The sequence below is a fragment of the Erpetoichthys calabaricus genome, chromosome 10 (genome assembly GCF_900747795.2).
Source record: "Erpetoichthys calabaricus chromosome 10, fErpCal1.3, whole genome shotgun sequence".
Lineage (NCBI taxonomy): Eukaryota > Metazoa > Chordata > Cladistia > Polypteriformes > Polypteridae > Erpetoichthys > Erpetoichthys calabaricus.
The window spans coordinates 73,932,065-73,952,131 of record NC_041403.2 but is presented as its reverse complement, the minus strand read 5'-3'; the positions used below and the strand labels follow the sequence as shown (position 1 = coordinate 73,952,131).

At 35.0% G+C, this 20,067-nt stretch overlaps 1 protein-coding gene across 1 annotated transcript in view; it reads right to left on the bottom strand.

Annotated features, from left to right (window-relative positions):
* The window catches only part of hfm1 (helicase for meiosis 1), a 77,679-nt gene that overhangs the window by 33,799 nt on the left and 23,813 nt on the right, over positions 1–20,067 (bottom strand). The window contains exons 7-13 of the mRNA XM_051932442.1: positions 19,755–19,906; positions 19,497–19,574; positions 6,642–6,803; positions 6,288–6,488; positions 6,117–6,205; positions 5,831–5,874; positions 5,655–5,756 (exon numbers count right to left, since the gene is read on the bottom strand). Of these exons, the coding sequence (XP_051788402.1) occupies positions 5,655–5,756; positions 5,831–5,874; positions 6,117–6,205; positions 6,288–6,488; positions 6,642–6,803; positions 19,497–19,574; positions 19,755–19,906 (828 nt within the window). The remainder of the gene's footprint in view (positions 1–5,654; positions 5,757–5,830; positions 5,875–6,116; positions 6,206–6,287; positions 6,489–6,641; positions 6,804–19,496; positions 19,575–19,754; positions 19,907–20,067) is intronic.

Below are 20,067 nucleotides of genomic sequence, written 5' to 3'. Positions count from 1 at the left end.
AATTGTAAGCATGTCCTTTAAGGACTTACTTATTGCCTTGCATATAATGCTTCCAAGAAAGGCTAGAGTCCAGAGTGGTCCTATACTGAAAATAGAAAAATTAATGAAGTCTCTAAAGAGCTCCTCAGCATACTTACTTTTTTTCTTGCAAATTATATCTCCCTACGTGGTGTAGGAGTACATAATTGCAAACTACTAAAATACTTCAAGTAATTTAACACATCTGTAAATAAAGTTGCTTATGCAAAGACCTAAACAAATAAACTTCACATAAATTTCTAAAAACATTCAATGGTCAATTAAATATTGCAAATAAAGAAATCCACAAATATAAAATCTTGGGTAAAGGAAAGTTCAGGTGACAAAGTGGTTAATGGTGCTAATTTACTGATCCAGTATCCTGGGTTGGATTCTCTTGCTGGATGGATGGATAAATAAACTTTATTAATCCCAAGGGGAAATTCATATGTTTTTATGCATGTTTTCTCTGCATCTGCATGAGCTTTTCTCCAGGTAATTATTTTTTACTACAACATCCAAAAAGTGTGTGTGTTAACTGATTAACTGGCAATTCTAACTTTGCTTCATGTGAATGTCAGCATGAGTATACTAAAAGTTAGCCCTGTGATTGACTGGTGTTTCATCCAGGGTTTGTTCCTATTTTGCAAGTACTGTAATGTTTCCTCCATGACCCCAAATTCGATTAATGAGTTTTATAGTGCTGTGTTATGTTATGTGTTTTGGGACAGTTTCACATAATAAAAATTTTACATTGATTGGCAACTGTAATTTAGTCTAATGAATATAAGTGTACAGTTGGATGAGTCTTGTCCAAGGTTGGACATTGCACACCCTGCTCCTTGGATAAACTCAGAAACCATAAGACCCTAAGCTGGAAAAAGTGGACAAAAATGGATGAATATTTAAAAATTGAGGTAAAATGTTATTAAAATGTAAACTGAAATGAAAGATATATATTAATGAAGTATGGCCAATAGTTTGAAATTAATTAATTAGTCCTCTGTGTCAATTTGTTAATAGTAATAATAATAATAATAATAATTTCTTTATTCTGGCATCTATAATATATTACTGAATAACAAGGTGCTGGAATTATAACAAAAACAATAATGTAACCAATGTAATTTTAATGTGTAGTAAATATACAATAAAAACCTAAAGTTCTAAACAAGTAAACAACATAAACATACATTAGAATCAAGCAAATTAACACTTAAATTTCAAAATTAGATTTATAACTACTATAAGTACAAGAATCTCATAGCTGTGGTGGTAAAGTATTCCATAATATGAGAGTGTAATAACAAAAGCAATCTCTAACCTGTCTTAAAAATGAACTGATAAAACTGATAAAAAAGAAGCACCCTTTTGAGTTGATATACAGTGCATAGTATATTCTGGAGCTAAACCAGGAAGGTCTTATAAACCAATAAAAGAATCTTACAATCAATTATAAATTTCACAAAATGAGAATGCAATTCCATAAGAACAGGAGTGTTATGCCCTCTTTTAGATGACCTAGTCAAAAGGACCTGGACAACATACAGCCATGGGTGGATTTATGGAAGGTAAAATTTAATGAAAGTAAAGGAAGGCTATTACACACAGGAAGTAAAAATGTTAGATTTGTACACCCAAGGGGAGGTTTAAAAGTTGAAAATACACCTTACGAGACGAAACAAGGAGTCATATAGTGGACTTGTGATTACTGAATATACATCCAGATAGTGAACAGAATCATTCAAGAGGTTAATATGATGTTCGGTTATATTGCACAATGTGTAGAGTTTAAGTCAAAAGAGGTTATGTTATAGCTATATAATGTACTAGTGAGGCCACAACTGGATTATTGTGTACAGTTTGGGTCTCTTACCTTACTACTGCTATGTTTTGTTGTACGACAAAGGTCAACTGAAAAGAATGAATAGGCTGATTCCAGGACTAAGAGGTATGATCTATGAAACAAGACTGAAAGTTGAAAAATTTTAATGTAAATAAATGGAGATTAAGAGACAACATGATTGAAGTGTTTTACAATTATGAAGGGAATTAGTACTGTAGATCTCTGCTACTAAATTCTTCAACAAGAATACAGGGACACAGGAGGAAACTTGTTAAGGGTAAATTTCATACAAATGTTAGAAAGCAGAATCATTGACACATGGAATAAATTAGTAACCAGTGATGTAGAGTAAGACATTACAGACCTTTAGTTCTCAACTTTTGATATTGGGGAGAATCTAAGTGAACATTGTTGGCAAGTTTGATGGGTCAAATAGCCTGTTCTTGTCCAAACTGTTCTAATGTTCTAATTGAGTCAATGAATTCTGAAATCATTTGCAGATGTTCTGTGAATTTCTTAGAAGACCAGTATAAAGAGTTTTCCAATAATCATTTTTACTAGGAACAAAATCATGAACAAGCTGATTTGCATTTATAAATGAAAAGTAAAGAGTTCAACTTAGCTGTATTACATAAACGATAAAATGGAGTTAACATATTTCAAATGAACTGTACAGTTCAAATCAGAGTCAAAGATCACTCCTAAACATTTAGCTTGAATGCTATATTACTGTACATGTTTAATAAAGCCAAATCACTCAAACTGATCGGAAGGCATTACATATTCTCAAACACTTTTAAATGGCAATATACAGTATAAATAAGCAGTTTATGAAATCTGTTTCTAAAATCTCCCAATACTGTTATTATTGTAATATAAAATTTCATTCTCAAACCTACAGTTTGAGGCAGAAGCATTGAACATGACATAAGAATATAAGAAATCTGACAAATGAGAATAGACTATTCAGTCCACCAAGTTTGTTTATTTAGCTATTAGCTAAGATGTTCCAATGTCTCATCCAGATACTTTTCAAAGGCTGTTCAAGGTTTCTGCTGTAACTACATGACTCATTAGTTTGTTCCAGATTCCCACAACTTTTTGACTAAAGAAGTTCTTACTGGCTTCAGTCTTAAATGCACTTCTCCTTTATCTTCACCAGTGTATTCGCATATGTGAATCACTATTTAGTTGAAAGAATTTGACTGCATCTATTTCATTGATGCCTTTGTGAATTTAGAAGACCTGTATTAGGCCCCCAGACAGTCTCTTCTGCTTGAGGATAAACTTTTTTTTTTTTCATGTCTCTCAGAGTAGAGCATGACCTTAAGACATGGGAGGCATATATTTTACTCTCCTGTGCTCATCTTCAAGTGCTGCTGTGTTTTTCTTTAAATCAAATCAGATCTGCATACAATACTCCACATGTGGTCTCACAAGTGTATTATGTAGTCTAAGCATAACGTAAAACCGATTCAATATAATTGTGTGACATTAGAGCCTATTAATTTATTAGTCTTTTGAATTGTTTCTGCCTACTGCTTAGGTGATGAGAACATTGTATCAGAATAAATACCTCAATTCCGTTTAGTGACTGCTTACTGAAGGACAGTGTTTTCCATCTTGTATTTATAATTGATGTTTCTTTTGCTCACATGTAGCACTTCACACTTTTTTTGCTCAGTTCTGAAGTTTGAACAAGTCTTTTTGAATTATTTTCCCGCCTCAGCAGAGGTGAGACATGAGCACAAGTTGCTGAAATCTCAGCTGCCAGGCCTACAGATTAGCCAAAGAAGACCTCTATCAGCCAGCAGCAGATTTACCCACTTACCTGTAACAGTACAGTGGAACCTCGAGATACGATCACCCCTGTATACGAGAAATTCAAAATACGAGGAAAGTATGAGCGGAAAATTCAGATCTAAATACGAGCATTGGCTCGTGTAACGAGCCACGAGCCAGGCTGTGGGTATAGCTCGCGGCTTAGCGAGAGGGCGTGGTAGCAGTTGCGAGCCGCAGGGCGATCTGCGGTGTCTGCGTTTCTCACCTAAGTGCACAGGTGGGAAACTGCCCACATCCATGATTGTTCCTGTGGCTGATGGGCTGCAGCTGCCATGTCCTCCCCGCATATATAGAAAAGCGTGAGCCGGTTAAGAGGGAGAAGTAGTAAAAGAAAAGAGAGGAGAGAGAACGGAGGTTGCAGGAGGAGGCAGGAATCGGCAACAGTAGGAAGTCGGTGCGGGAGAGCGAGCGAGTGCAGGCTCGCGTGTAGCTGAACAGTGAGCTGAACAGGCAAGCCAAACAGCTGAAGCAGGACGGTGTAGAGAAGGTCAGCTGCATTAAGAGTGTCTCACCTGTTGCAGAGCCCGCATGGGAGAAGCAGGTGAGACGCTAACAGAGAAGAAGCACCGGGGATTGTCATCTGTTTTTTAAAGCCTGCTTCCTGTTGACGTTTTAACCTTGTGTTAAAGGATTGTTATTCTTGTGCATTTTAAACCTCCACTTCACAACTGTTTTAAGGATTATTTATTTAAAGATTTATTGAATGCTCTACTGCACTTTGGACACCTGTTTTGATTCTTTTAATAATCAGTTATATTATTTACCAGTGTTATTTATTAAAGGTAGACTACAGTATACAGTTTATAATTTATCAGTGTTGTTAGGAAAATTGATTTTTATGTTAATATATTTGGGGTGCGGAACGGATTAACTGGATTTCCATTATTTTCAATGGGGAAGTTTGTTCTAGATACGAGAAATTCGCTATACAAGCTCAGTGCTGGAACGAATTAAACTCGTATCTAGAGGTTCCACTGTATTTCTGTTGTGCAGCAGCAAGCCTCTCTCAGCCTGCACATTTGTCACCTGCAAGGCAAAAACCAATCCCAGGATGAGGTGCCAATCCACTACAGGGCTCACTAATGCACGTTCCTACAAATATTGATTACTAAAAAGACGAGCAACTCAAAATTGTCATATTACCTCAATTACAAATCTTTTCAATATTGGCACACCAGTAGAGCCTATATGAAAAATGTATTAGGATTGTGAAAATACATATTTCATAGATTTAAATTAGCTTTAGCTTTTAATTCACAGCATTGCTTTGTGTTTGTGATTACCTTCAACAATATGGGATTTTAAGGCCAAATTTTAGACAGAGGCACATATGTTTTTTATTTTCATGTTTTATTTTCCTTACATAAGTGTGTAAAACTTTCTATGAAAACGTGTGCAGAAATTGCCCCCTTGGATTACAACCTTGTCACATATGAAAGGAAGGCATCATGACCACTGATGAAAAAAGCTGCTTGAATGACTTTATCAGATTTTACTTTTTTGATGTGTTTCCTGTTCTAAGAAAATGATATGAATTGATCATTACAACAACTGATAACTAGTTTTGTGCTCACTTCTGTGCTAAAGAGTATCAGTTGGATAGACAAAAATAATACGAGAATGACCAAAACTCAGATTTAAGGTTGTAACGTAAAAAAACGTAAACGTATAGAGTATTACAGATCACTAATTTCACTGTGATATTTAAAACTGTACACACAACAGCATTGTACTTTACACTTCTTAATATTAATGTTAACAACAACAACGTTTATTTATATAGCACATTTTCATACAAAAAGTAGCTCAAAGTGCTTGAACTTGTGTTAAGTGCACATTGAAACAGCTTAATTAAAATTAACTACTGTAACTCATTTTTAGGAGCCGATTTCATTGCTTTATTGTTTTTAATGTTAATTAAAGTATCCTTTTATTAAAGCATACTTACACAATACTGGCAAATCCCCAGAAGTAAAAACACTTTCAATTATTTTTCTGTCAGAAATGTCCACTCCTGCATGATGAAATCCAATCCCATGTATTATGAGATCTGTCAAAATAACAGTAAAACGTTAAATGTTATACTTGAGGTTTTACATAAAAAATACTTTTAAGTATACAAACCTTTTAGTTTGGAATCCTGAATAGACTTTGCATGCTGCTGCAACCTGTAAATTTCACCATACAAAAATTCTTTAAAGTCTTGATCTTTGATTTTTTTTTGTGCTGTATAAATTATGCTATACAACCATTTAATACTGCTTCACATTACATTTTTAAAAGCTTTAGCTACAAAGATATATACTGAATGATACAAAATGCCAAAAATTATTATGAATATTTTTCTGCTTTGACTACGGTACCATTTAACAAACTTTCAGATGGTACAGAAAAGACCCTATTTTGATACCTTTGTTTATGCTCAGTGTCCAAAATGAACCGGGCATCTTTTGCAAGTACAGATGCAGCCTGCTGAACACCCTTTCGTGTAGCACAAAACTGGATAAAAGAAACTAATTATTGCATTGTAAAGTTCCAAATTTGAAAATTCGAAAAACACACCACTATAATTGATATTTACCACAAGCGTTGGCTTTTGATCAGAATATGTCTGAATAACATTTGACACTTTGTAATTGAGAGATAAGTCAAACTTAAACTCAGTCTGATTATTGATGCATGGAAATCCAAGAACTACTTTTCGAAGTTTTACTGGTCTATGACTTTCATCCATTTTCAAACAGACAGCGGGCTCTTTTTCATTGGACAGCCATGCAGCGATCTAAAATGGTAAAAATGACTAGTTTAACAGAAAAAAAGAGAGAAACTCAGCACTCTAAATTTATTTTCAAAAAACACTATACAATTCAATTTTTTTTTATTAACGGTAAAACCCATTGATGCTCTGAAAAAAATGGCACAGTAGATTACTTACATCTTTTATATTTGGAATTGTTGCAGAAACTGCAACAAATCTTAGAAGGAAATTTGAGCAGGACTTCTCTGGCCCACGTGAAAAATATAAATGCATGGTTTTCATTCTGCTGACAACTACTTCCAGAGTTGCTCCTCGTGCTGAATCTTTTATAACATGGACCTAATAATAAATATAAAATTTCACTCTGGTGTTACACTTTAGTTTAAAGAGTTATTTCATACTATAATCCTTATACTTCACAAGACAAGAATCAGCTGAAGCTTTATTCTCATAATATACACAATAGTGTTTTATATATATATATATATATATATATATATATATATATATATATATATATATATATATATATATATAAAAATGTACAGTACAACAAATAAAATGCAAGATCAATTATATATTTTGCCCCAATACAAACTGCACAGTTAATAAACGATTTATTGAACACATACAGGCAGTTACGGAAAAAAAAAGTTTTTCGTCAACAAATAAGAGCACTTTAGTTTTTTATAGTTATTGACAACAGAATCCTATACATAGACAGTGAATATTCAAACTACAAATATGCCTTCCAAAACAAGAATATTAAACAAGGTGTTTAATATTCAAATGCATAACAACAACAACAATACATAATACATAATAAATGCTTCCTTTACAGTTTGCCAAAGGTAAGGCCAACATATGTAAGTGTTATTTACCCTGACCTAAACAAAAACCTTTTGGTGGTACAAAGGAAATAATCCTCAACTCAGGAAAAGCCAAATGCTCTAGTAATAACAGAGTTAATCCTCTAAAATACAGAGATGACTTGCTTATTAAGCTGTGACAAAAGATAGAGAATATATTTTGGTTATGAACTTTGCTTGGTATCTGATTTCTGGTATATTTCCCAATTCTTAATTAAAAAGAAATACCTTTGCCTTTCTCTGAAGGCAGTTACAACATAAACCTCAAAAATCAAAAGTGCTAACAAAAATTAATGTCAAGGAGGAAAATTAAAGTCTTAGCCAAATTTAATTATTAATGATATCCAAACCATAATAACTATAACAAGTACATAAAATATCTATCTATCTAAAAGATTGTGATTTTTATCCACTTTCTTGGAAAACTTCTTTTGTGAAATGCCAGCTTTAATAATGTTATGCAAGTGACATCATGAGTGGACTTCCAGGTGTACATCCCCAAAAACGCAGCTTAGCATTTGAGTGACCATCACCCAAAATACAAAATCCAACACAGTGCTGTGACCTTTCAAAACACAATTAAAAATAAAATCACATTTCAAAAACACAAAATGCAAAATAGAGAAACAAAACTGAATTCTCCATTCTTCAAAACCTTCATAAAAAATGGTAAAACCCTGGATAAATTTCTAAATGTCAGAAGAATTTTAAAAGCATGGCAAGTTTATAACAGTCTCAAATTTGTAGTTTAGTAAAGTACAACACATGTACAACTTCTCTCATACTTTGTAATGAATAAACTGTAGCAAATTATAGTTCTACAAAATGATTTCCTCTACAGCAAAACTTTTAACATGATTTTTACCCAGTACTGAAGTGAATAGGTCACTGTTTTTGTTTCTTAATGTAACACTAATCACGGAGGCATTACATTACTTAGAAAAAAAAAATGAAGACATCAACAAAAGGGAAGGAATGCTGAATCAGTACCTTCTTTACTTTCAGTTATGAACAAGGACATAGCAAATACAATTCCTACTTCACAGATTCGGGGACCCAGGTCCTAATGTCATCCACACTATAAATTCAGTAACTAAGATGTTTTATATAAAAAAAAAAATTGTTTTTTACATCCATGGAAGTGACAGGAAAATCTCAGAAAGCCAGGCTACAGTACAGTAAACTCAAAGATAAATATTTGAAGGAAAACACTAATGGCAAATCAAAACATGTTCAGAAAATAAATAAGTGACAATGAGTAATTTAAAAAGTATACTTTTACTATGAATGTTTTTCACATCATTTCAAATAGATGGCTGTCTGCGCCAACTTACTTTTAATGAGTTATTTTTTTTAATTTTGTTTATTTTACAGACAAAAATAAAAAACATTTTAATATATATATTGATACAATGCCGCCACTCTTTAAAAAATACAATAGCCTTGCTGTACCTGATGCCTACATTTTATTTCTGTTAATTTATAGCTCTGGGTGCAATTAAGACAATGATTCAGAATATGGAAGGATGGAAGAAACCAAGCCAAGCTGTGCTGTTTGAATGATGGTGACCTGAATAGCTCAATCTCTCAGTCATACATTTTGAAAGTAAAATTTTCTCTCTCATTATAGTTCTATTAATCTCTGACATTTTAAAAATGTAATGTACATTTAACATTCTTCATGTTTGCTACTCGTGTCATATTGTACATTGTCCTTAAGCTGTCTAAGAATTAACTTGTTTTGGAAGATGTAATGTGGTGAAAACATGGACCAATGGCAGCATTTACCATTGTTAAAAGAAGGGTGAATTGTTAAGAATCTGTAACTATAGACAAGGAACCCATATAATTAGCAGCACATCAAGACAATAAAGCATGCCTGCCATAGAGCACTTAAAACCTCCAAGCACATTCCAAATTTTTGTAACACATCAGCATTCTCAAATTCTGGTGTATCTACTGTTAATCAGGCTGCCAATCAACTTCGAGTTTTTTGTCAATAACCTGATCAATCTATTTAGCTTTCTAACTCAAACTCCAAGGCCTAAACTCTCTCTCTCTCCCTCTGCTTGCAAACACTAGATTTACTAGCATTAAGTGAGATGGTTATTAATTTTTAAACTATTGTTAACTATGCTGACAAGCTGCATCAGCCTGGTGATGGAATTACCAACTGTATGAGCTGGATTTCCATCATTCAAATAAATAATTTTGGTGCAAGCTGTAAGGAAACAGACAGTAATAGAAAGCCTAGCAAAATCGTAAGAACTCCAGTTTATTCTGCAATAGCAAGCTGATCTTCTAAGGACAGCTAGCTACATAAAATATCAACGTAAAGAGTAATAATCCATTAGTATTCTGCACTGGCGAGCACTGGTGTGGTTCTACATTGGTGTCAGGAGTTGGATGTGAAGACTCCCCATAGTCTGACTCTGCTACTTAAAGTATTGATGCTGAATAGGTGAAACCAACTATCCCTGTAGACCAGGGGTCTGCAACCTTCACTATCAAAAGAGCCATTTTGCCCCCTCTTCCTCCAAAGAAAAATAGTCTGGAGCCGCAAAACATAACACAGCTTATAAACTTTTAAAAGTTTTAATCTTTTTTAGATTTTACATGTTACAACCACGGAATACAACAAACAGAAGTGCAGTGTGCATGTGTAGGCCTACTTTGAAATAAATTTAACTGAACTCTGCAGGCCTATTTGAGTCCTTCCTATACCTGTATAAAATTAAAATAAAAACTAGCCCACTTTAATATAAATAAAACATTTAGCTGTAGCTTAGCAGCTTTAAAAAAGTAAACATAAAATTCCATTTCAGTGTGCTCTCATCCTCTTCAGGTTTCCCTCTCAGCCAGCAATCAACTGAAGCACCTGAACATACAAAAAAACCAACATCAGCTCCGGGTCTGAAATAAATGTGTTTTTTTTGTTTTTTTTTAAATATTAGCCTATTAAATGCTATTGTTCTCACCTGTTTAATGTGACTTCTGTTTCTGAAGTTCGCTGCAGATCATCTCTAGCACTTTGAGCTACTTTTTGTATGAAAATGTGCTATATAAATAAATGTTGTTGTTGTTCTATGTCGGGGCTATACGATGTGACTTTGACCTTCACACAGGACTGCAGGCTCATGTGTGAGGTGGGAGAGATATTTGGACTTTATGAAGTTCATGCTTGAGAAAACTTGCTCACATAAGTATGTTGAGCCAAAGATGGACAGGACTCCAAATGCATATTTTTTCATGTTCATATATGTTTCGGGAATGGCACTCCATGTATTGAAAACAAGTTTGTCGGGTTTGGGGAGGTTTTCAATATCAGTCCATTTGTGCTCTTTAGCGAGAGTAGCCTTCTGACGGGTGACTTCTTCAAGATCCGCTGTCAGGCATTTGAACTTGGACACCCATAAATCTTTATCCGCTATGCGGCCAGTTCAATTTCTAGATCGGGCTTACTTACTCCTGTGAATGCGGATGTGTTCAGCAGGGATGGGTCGATGTCCAGGGAAGGAGAGAGTGTTTTTTTTCTTTCTGAACTCACTGAATCTTTCTCTAAATGCAGCTTGCATTGCAATAATTGTACGGTGGAAATAATCACAATTTATGTGAATATTCACTGCTTTGAACTCTCTCAGGGAGGGGAAGTGAGAGAGTGTACCTTTCTGTACATCTCTGGCAAACACTGTCATCATGCGCTCAAACACCAAAACATCCTACGCCAAAACATTTAAAGTCAGAGAATAGATGCTCTGATATTTTTATGAACGATTCTTTCATGTATTCTCCGTCTGTGAACGGCTTACCCCTCCTTACGATCTCTTGAGCTGCCACAAAACTAGCAGCTGTAGTTGATTGTGGAGAAGTGATCCACTTTTTTTGTTTGCTCTGTTCAGCTTTCCGTTGCAGTTCCGAAATTGCTCTCTTTCACTCATCTTCACTTGGGTATTTTTCAGTGAATGCTGAGTGCTTGTTTCGAAAATGTCTTTCAACGTTACATTTTTTGTTGTTCGATAATTTATCGCCACATATTAAGCACACCGGTAAGCCAGCGTCGTTGGCGGTGAAGGCAAATGCTTCTGTCCACGCAGAATTAAACTCTCTGTTCTCTTCTGGGATTTTTCATTTTTGGGATTTATTCATGGTTAGTGCAGGGGTCGCACACTCCAGAAGCCACCTGCAGGTAAAGGCGAGGGCTATAGACGTAGATGTGACGCATATTTTAGTTGACAAATTATAAATAAAAAATAAAAATTAGATGTTAAAGTGTATAACAGTAGTAGTAGTAAATAAACATTATATATATTACATATATTATATACAAATTAAATTAAGAAATTGCCGTTATTCATTTTCATGTTTTTTTTTTTTTTTGTCAAGGCCAAAAGGAGCCATTACAAGGAGGCTGAAGAGCCGCATGCGGCTCCAGAGCCGCGGGTTGCCGACCCCTGCTGTAGACGCACACTAGAAACTCAGCCTCTAACATTCACAGACTGAATAGTCCTAATTGGTGAGTATTCTGTTTATAGTCAGGCTTTATGCAACACACATTAAAATTAAGTTGCCTAGCCTCTGAGGTTTCATTCTGAAACATAGGCTAAGGAATGGTGCTTAGCTTCTGAGGTTGCATGTAAAATATTATTCATGTAACACATGTGAAAAGCTACTCAGCCCCTAAGGTTTTATTATAGAGCACATGCTAGTTAAACAGCACTTAACCTCTGGGCTTACATATAAAAGCAACTATTAGCTATAGTCTTATTTCTTTATAAAGGTACGGTATATCAGTGTTTCTCAACCTCGGTCCAGGGGACCCACTGTGGCTGCTGGTTTTTGTTCCAACCAGCTTCTGTTTTTAATTGAACTCCTGGGCTAATTAAGTGAACGGTTATTTCCCAAGTTCTGTGTTTTGGGAACAATATAGAAATTAGAAAACTAAGTCTGGTTAAAAAGAAAAAAATATATATTAAAAATGTACCAAGAAGTTATATGGGAATAAGGTATTTTTTTCTTTTTAACAATATTTTCATCTTGATTTTCATTCTACTTTTCTAGGTGTTCTAATTGTTTAATTAATCCATTATTTACTAATTAGTGGATCTGATGCTAAAGTAGTTGCAGCCTTTGCTTATTCAGTGTTTGCTAGTGTGTCTGCTCTGCTCATTTTTAATTCTCATTAATAAGATACAACAAAGTGGAAAAACTGCATAGAGAAAGGGCAAAATATGATGAAATCAACAAAAGAGAATTAAGCATTTAAATCTATAGCAAAAGCAGAAATATTTTTAAATGTCTTATAAATGTAAAAATCATGCTTTTCTGAATGTAGGATAAAAGAAAAAGAATACCAGCTAATTAAATGAGATCAGTGCTATCAGGTGTTTTCACTGATTAGGAATGTGGTTGGAACAAAAACCTGCAGCCACAGTGGACCCCCAGAACCGAGGTTGAGAAACACTGCTGTATATAAACTAAAGCTTTGCAAATGATAAGTCAATGCTAACTCAAAAATTACAATAACTAAATAAAGAAATTCATAACTTACAGAAATAGTAATCTTTAAATAGTGATAATAGACTGAAGTCAGATTATGAGATTTGTATCCTTATTCCATCATTGGTTAAGGTGCATGACCCCCATTTAACTGTAGCTTAAAGCTGGTGAAATACATTGTGAAAATAACAACAATAAATGCATACTGTAAATGAATAGCCAGTTAAGAAGGCCTGCATAGTAAATGTATTTTTTCATAGTTATTTATAAAACATGATTTTTGTTTGAACTGACTAATGAAAGAATACCAATCCACTTAACAACAGAATAAAAACATTAGAATAGTGGTTTCCAGTCTTAGTCCTGGGAGACCCTGTGAATTCAGATTTTTAATAAAACTGGTTTCATGATCAGTAAGTCATTTTACCTCTAATCGATCTCATTATTTAATTGTTGATCTTTCTGCTTTGCGCGCCTCCCCTACCATAACCTATCGTCTATGGGTGAGGTGCGAGCGCTTTAGGTTTGTCAAAAATTTCGATCTCCGGTTTTCAACAGATCTCGATGTTTTAGGGTTCCCTGATACCAAAAACACTGATATCTCAATGATGGGCATGTGTGTGTGTCTGTGTGTCACAGTTTCTAGAGCTAAAACAGCTGGACGGAAAAATACCAAACTTGAAGCTTAAGCCTGTTATGAGATGACAATGTGCTGATTAGTTTTTGATCCAAATTGTCCAAGAGAAAGAGGCACCCTAGAGGAACCCTCAAATACCATAATTCTGCAATTAATTATGAATTCTTCTTGTCAATTGCTATCGTAATGACCTATTTTATGATCAGAAAGATCAGCATCAGTAAATAATTACTGAGAAAAGCCAAGCAGAATGACACCTTTTATTGGCTAACTAAAAAGATTTCAATATGCAAGCTTTCGAGGCAACTCAGGCCCCTTCTTCAGGCAAGATGTAATGTAATTATGCAAGTAAATAATTACTGAAATGTTATGGAATAGTTTGGGTAACTTGGTTCCTATCGCACAAAGCCTACTGAATGAAGCTCATGTCCAAATTTTTTTCTTTAATTGTGCATTTAGAAAAGAGATTTGAGATTTACACTCAAAAGAAATTTATAGATGTCTGCTTTCTACAAACACCATCATCCAAGTACCATATCACATCTATCATTTCACATATGAAAGCTATAGCTTTTTATAACCTTTGTGTGCACATGATAATCCAAAATGAAACTTTGCCCCCCTCCCCCCCCCCAAAAAAAGGCAAATGTGGTTCATAATGAACATTGTGCGACTTCTTGATTCTACTGCTCAATCTACCCACCAAACCCTTTCTTTGCATCTAACTTAGCACCTGACATGGCCTGTAGAATGCTATCTACTGTGGAGAATCTTGATTTGAGGCATGGAAAGCTATGAGTCAATATCAGAAACTCAGAACCTATTTATACTCCCAGTCTTTTGAATTCCATCCATATATGTCAAAAACAATTGTCAGCAACACATATATAGGAGATATGCAACCGATCTTCTGGGGCTTTTATAGACATTGTGGCTAATTGACCTGGGTACACATACCATAGACCATATACCATAGAGAGAGTTTAATGGTGGTCACAGATGCACTAGGTTACTTAAACAAATTTTCAATAAAAAGTTTTTTCCTCTAACATTTTTTAAACACAGAAAGATTCTGTACAACATAAATGATAGATGTTTGCTATTAAATATTTAGCTTGAGAAAGGCTGATTCAACTTATACAGTACATTTTGTATTCAGTTATTTCCTCTATTAGATGTCAGACAGCTGCTCCTGTCTGCAAAACAGATCCTCAAGCAGATACTTAAATGGCTGCATCGTGAATGTGCTGCCTGTTGAAATAGCGGTGCAGTAATCTAAGAAAATCTCCACCACACAACACACACCACTATGTCAAAGTATTTACTAAACAAAAATGTCTCTTTGATTAAGCAGATCTTAAATTAAAAATGCTCTAACTTTCCATCAATCCATCTATTTTCTAAACCCATTTATCTAGAGCATGGTTCTCAAACTCCGGTCCTGGAGGGCCACAGTGGCTGCAAGTTTTCATTCTAACCCTTTTTCTAATTAGTGACCTGTTTTTGCTGCTAATTAACTTCTTTTGAATTAATTGTAGTTGACTTGCTCTTGAAGACTCAAACCCCTTGGGGGTATTTTCCCGTACGTCGCTTAAATCATCCGAGATCAGATGCCTCATCTTGGAGGAGTTAATGCCAGTGAAACTCATCCAGGATAAGTCGGTTTTTCAAACGCAGCCATGTAGTAGATTAGTCTAGCTCAGGGGTAGGCAACGTCGGTCCTGGTGAGCCGCAGTATGTGCAGGTTTTTGTTCCAACCCAGTTCCTTAACGAGAACTCAATTATTGCTGATGAATCACATATTGCTTAAGTGACATTTTGATGCTTCATTTTAGTGGTCTCGCTTGTTAAGGTTCTCCAACCTTAATTGCTTATTTCAATCTTAAACTGGTGCATTCAGTGTTTTAATTGCTCCTTATTAGCAATAAGATGTAAAAGACAAAGCAGCCAGCAGTTCTCCAGCTAGCTTTTTTCCAATTACATCTGTGTGTGTTCATCATGCACTGTTTGATTTAATAAAACACTTAATAGAAAAATGTGACAGACTGAAAATGATCTGTTTTAGGCTTCATATCATTTGGATGATATCCTTGGAAAGGAAAAAAATCTACGATATAAGAGCCTTACATTGCACAGACTAACAAGCCATAAAATTAAATAAGGGCTGAGATTGGCAATGATTGGTTTCTAATTAAGCAATTGGGTTGGAATGAAAACCTGTAGCCACTGCGGCTCACCAGGACCGATGTTGCCTACCCCTGGTCTAGCTGGATCTAATCATCCGAGATGAATGCGCGCGCCCGCGCTGACTGAAAAGCCCATATATATTGATTCTAGAAAACATGATCAGCAAGTCTTTGATAGGCTGTAACAAAATGGCGAAAGAACGGGCGCATTTTTTTTCACACAAGCGGAGCAAGACCTTTCATTCGAAGGACATGAAGAATTTCAAGATTTAATATGCACAAGGGGTAACACTGCAAAAGCAGCACAAACCAGAAAAGACGGCTGGCAAAAAGTGGCCGACAAATTAAATGTGTGTGCATTGTACTTATTGAAAGCAGCGTTTCATTTCCTATGTGTTAGATTAATTATTATTTAATATGTCATAATTCCAGATCAAACGTGAGTACAAGGAGAACACGGGAACAGGTTAAAGTGAAGTATAAGAATATACTTCAAACTGGTAAATATTGATATATAACTAACTATTTAAAGAATTGATGACATAAAAGAATCATATATAATGTAAAGAACATTAATTTTAAAGCTAATAAGAAGGCAGACAAGCAAAAAACAGGTGGAAGTCCACGCGGTCCAGATCTAACCCCTGCAGAAGAGTTGGCTCTCCAGCAAAATGCCCATCGCCCTGTTTCTGAGGGCATTCCACGGGGAAGCTCCTCCTCAGAACCAGTGGCAGGATGCAGTGGTCACTTCATTTCAGGTAAAGGATGGTCATTGCATATATTTGTACTCAATGTGTGCCACAGGTATGTTCCATATAGCCCTTTTTTTTTGTTGGGTCAGTTGCAGGGAATGTCATATCCCTACAACCTGTGTCTGACCAACGAGATATTGACGAAGGTCAAATATTTGATGAAGACACTGTGTCTGATTATTCATAAGGAGGAGAGGTACATTTTCCAAATCAAACTCCACTCTGATCAGTCCCATGTGCCCCAATCACATTTGGAAATCCTGGGTAATGAGAATGTTAGGCTGATTGTGAGATTCTTTATGGAACTGTGGGTGTTTTTACCTGTGTATTACCTACCTGCAATGGCATGAAACACCTCTTTTATTGTCTGCACACGCAGGTGTCCAGTAAACACAATGAAAACCCGAAGGAAATCTTTCAGAGCTAAACAGACTTTACGAATTACCTGGCTAACTGCACTTTTAAATAGATTTTCCGCATCACCTACAGTATATAAAAAAAGTGCCACTTGCAAAAAACCTCAAAGCAATGCATACTGTGTATGGTTGTGAGAGCCCGACTTCGCCAAGTTTGACTTCGAATATAAGGTCCTAATAAATTTTTGAGGTACAATATTCCCCCTCGGCTAAAGCGGTATCTTTCGAAAAGTATTTCCTCTGGGAGCAATAAAGGATCTTGCCGATCGCGCAAACCCTCTCTATATGAAATTCTCTTCTTATAATTTGCGTACCGATATCAACTGGTCGCTCATTCATGAACGGCGAAGTCATGACTGAATGAATTCCACGCATGGACACTGATTAAGCATGTGAGCTAATCCTTGTTTACATAGAACAAACCTGCTCCGAGCAGGTTTGAGGATTAGGATGTGTTGCTATGACAACACTTCCAGCAAGAGTTTTGAAAAACCGACAGATCCAGGATCAGGCCAAATCGTCAATTACATCTTGCTAAACAAGTAATCCACGTATGAAAAATACCCCCCCCCCCCCTTTCTTTTTTCTTAATTAGCTGCCAAACAATAGTGAGATATAAAATGAGCCACAACATGACCAGCAAATTGTGTCCATCATACAGTATCTGAAAATAAAAAAAGATGAAGCTCTTAGGAATGTTGATCTGCTAAGGTCCACAAAACATTTTAACAGTGCTCTTAGAAAAGAGAAAATCAACAATTTCGGAAAGATATGTTATTGCACAATGAGAGCAGCAACAAGCCATGCAATTAAAGAATGGGTTTAATTAACAACAAGAATCAGTGCCTAATTAAACAACTGCTTGGAGTGAAATTGGTTGGAGTTTGAGGCCTTGACTGAGTTGGTTTTCTGTTGGCTCACTCCTCATTTCATTTCTGCTTGGGTGCCATTTAAGGAAAGAAATGAAGCAATTCAGAGGAATGATGAAGAAATTCAGGGAAACAAATATTAAAAAACAAGTCAATTAAAATGGATTCAAAAGAAGTTAATTAGCAGCAAAAACAGGTCACTAATTAAAAAAAGGGTTAGAATGAAAACCTGCAGCCCTCTAGGACCGGAGTTTGAGAAGTGTGATCTAGACCACTCTGGGTATGTGGAAGATGACATTGGCTGCGTGAGTCCTCAAGGGCTTCCACAACACTTGCAAAACAACACTGCTTAATTTCTTGCCACCTCCTATATATGTTGTTTTATCTCCTCTTTTGTGGTGTGTCACTTTTTTCCTATCATTGCTTGCCACTGTTCTTTTTTACGAAGGAAACCATGTCACATTTTAAGAAATTTCTAGATTTTAAACTAATAGGTTAAATTTTACCTTTTAGTAAAAAGTTTATTTTGTGCTTTTCTGTGTGGTAGTTTTTTATTACTTTTATTTTCTACATTTGCATATGTCTGTCATGACAATGTATTTGACGGGTGGGATCATTGTTCCTGTTATTGACAGTCTGCTTTTCTTACATACACGCTGGGAAGGAGCTCAACAAAGAAGTACTTTAAACTTGTTTGTTAAATGTCAAATAACAAAACACTTTGGCAAACACTCACAAAACTCACCTGTTCTTCACCTACATCATTCATTATCTCATTCATTTTTCACTAAGATGAAATGTTTTAGGGAAACACAACACAAAATGTAACAATTCCAAATATAAATCCTCAGCACTGAGGTTGAATGGTCTGGGTTGGATAGTTGACCATAACACATGGAGATCTCTGTCAAGTTTGTACTCAAAAGTTTATTAAAGTAACATTTGGAGTTGTTTTGTCTAATATGAGTAAAAAAAAAAAATCACAGTTCACCACTTGTCACCAGTATTTTGTGACATAGAGCAACTAATGGTCATAAATATATTTGTCCTGATTCAACTGTATTTGTAGAATTATTAATCTGAACACTTGCTACCTTATTAATTTAGTTCGGTCTATAAACTTTATTCTAAGCCTTTGTATTTTCCCTTTAGATTTTTAACATGGCTAAATTCATTCTTACTTTTGTTTGTTGTTACATTTAATTTTTATGCATTTATTTTATTATAATTTTTGTTTACCACAACATCGTCTTTTTTTTATTAGGCACCACCATTTTGTGCTCCTGTTGAAAACACAAGGCCATTCATTGATAAGGGCATGGCCTCAGAGGTCAAAACAAGTGACATCATCACCTGTCAACTATTTAAGGTGGCAGCATGGTATTCAAAGCATCCCAGTTTCTATGTAATCTTTATACAAAAATCAGTGTTAATTTGCCTTGCATTTTGCCTTCCTAGTGGTTGCTTTTGTTAGTTGTGACAAATTTTTTCCACTTGCTTTCCTTTTCGACTTTAAACTTTGCCTCAAGTTTTTGTGTTGGTCCAAGGAAAAGTTCAAGTCTATTATTCTAATAAAAAAGTTTTAGCACTTCAGAAAAGAAACTGTATAAAAAATACCGGGGTACGATATCACTATAATACCTGTGTTTAATATTTTTCTTCTAATTCATTTCAATAGATTTTCACTGGACAACTTTTCATTATATAATAGAATACTAATGCATTATGATAAGTGAAGAAATACAACTACAAAACATACAAAGCCACTCCTACATATTAAAACTTTATTTTTCTTTAAGAAACTGACCTCATCTACAAGGATAAGTCTAACCAACTGGACCAAGCAATTATCTCTCCATTTTCTTGTCATGCTGTCCCATTTTTCCTGAAAAAAAGCATCTAAAAATAAATGCCTCACAACAAAATAAAGTCCTGGATGAAAATGAACTTTAAGTATTAAATGTATATATGACAGATGTGTTTGCATTATTATAGCATACAGAAACTTGCCTTAAGATATAAAAACGTGATGTATTTCTTGAGCAGTATTAGAAGTGTCACTTACTGGTGTAGTCATGATAAGCTGTGCATCTTGAATCTCAAAGAAGTCATCCATTTCTGTATCTCCTGTCAGTTCTTTGCAATTCAACCCTAAAGGCCCAAATTTTTGTTTCCAGTCATCATAGCGCTGACTGCATAGGGCTTTAATTGGTGCCACTAAAAGAAGAGAAAACTGATTGTTATAACTGCTATTTCTTGAAAGTTTGTTTCGGTTTTAGGAATTGATGTTGTATGATGAGCATAAAAGAAAATCTGACATTTAATATAGCCATTACTATATATCATATTGAATCTAAAATTAACAAATGTGTATTATA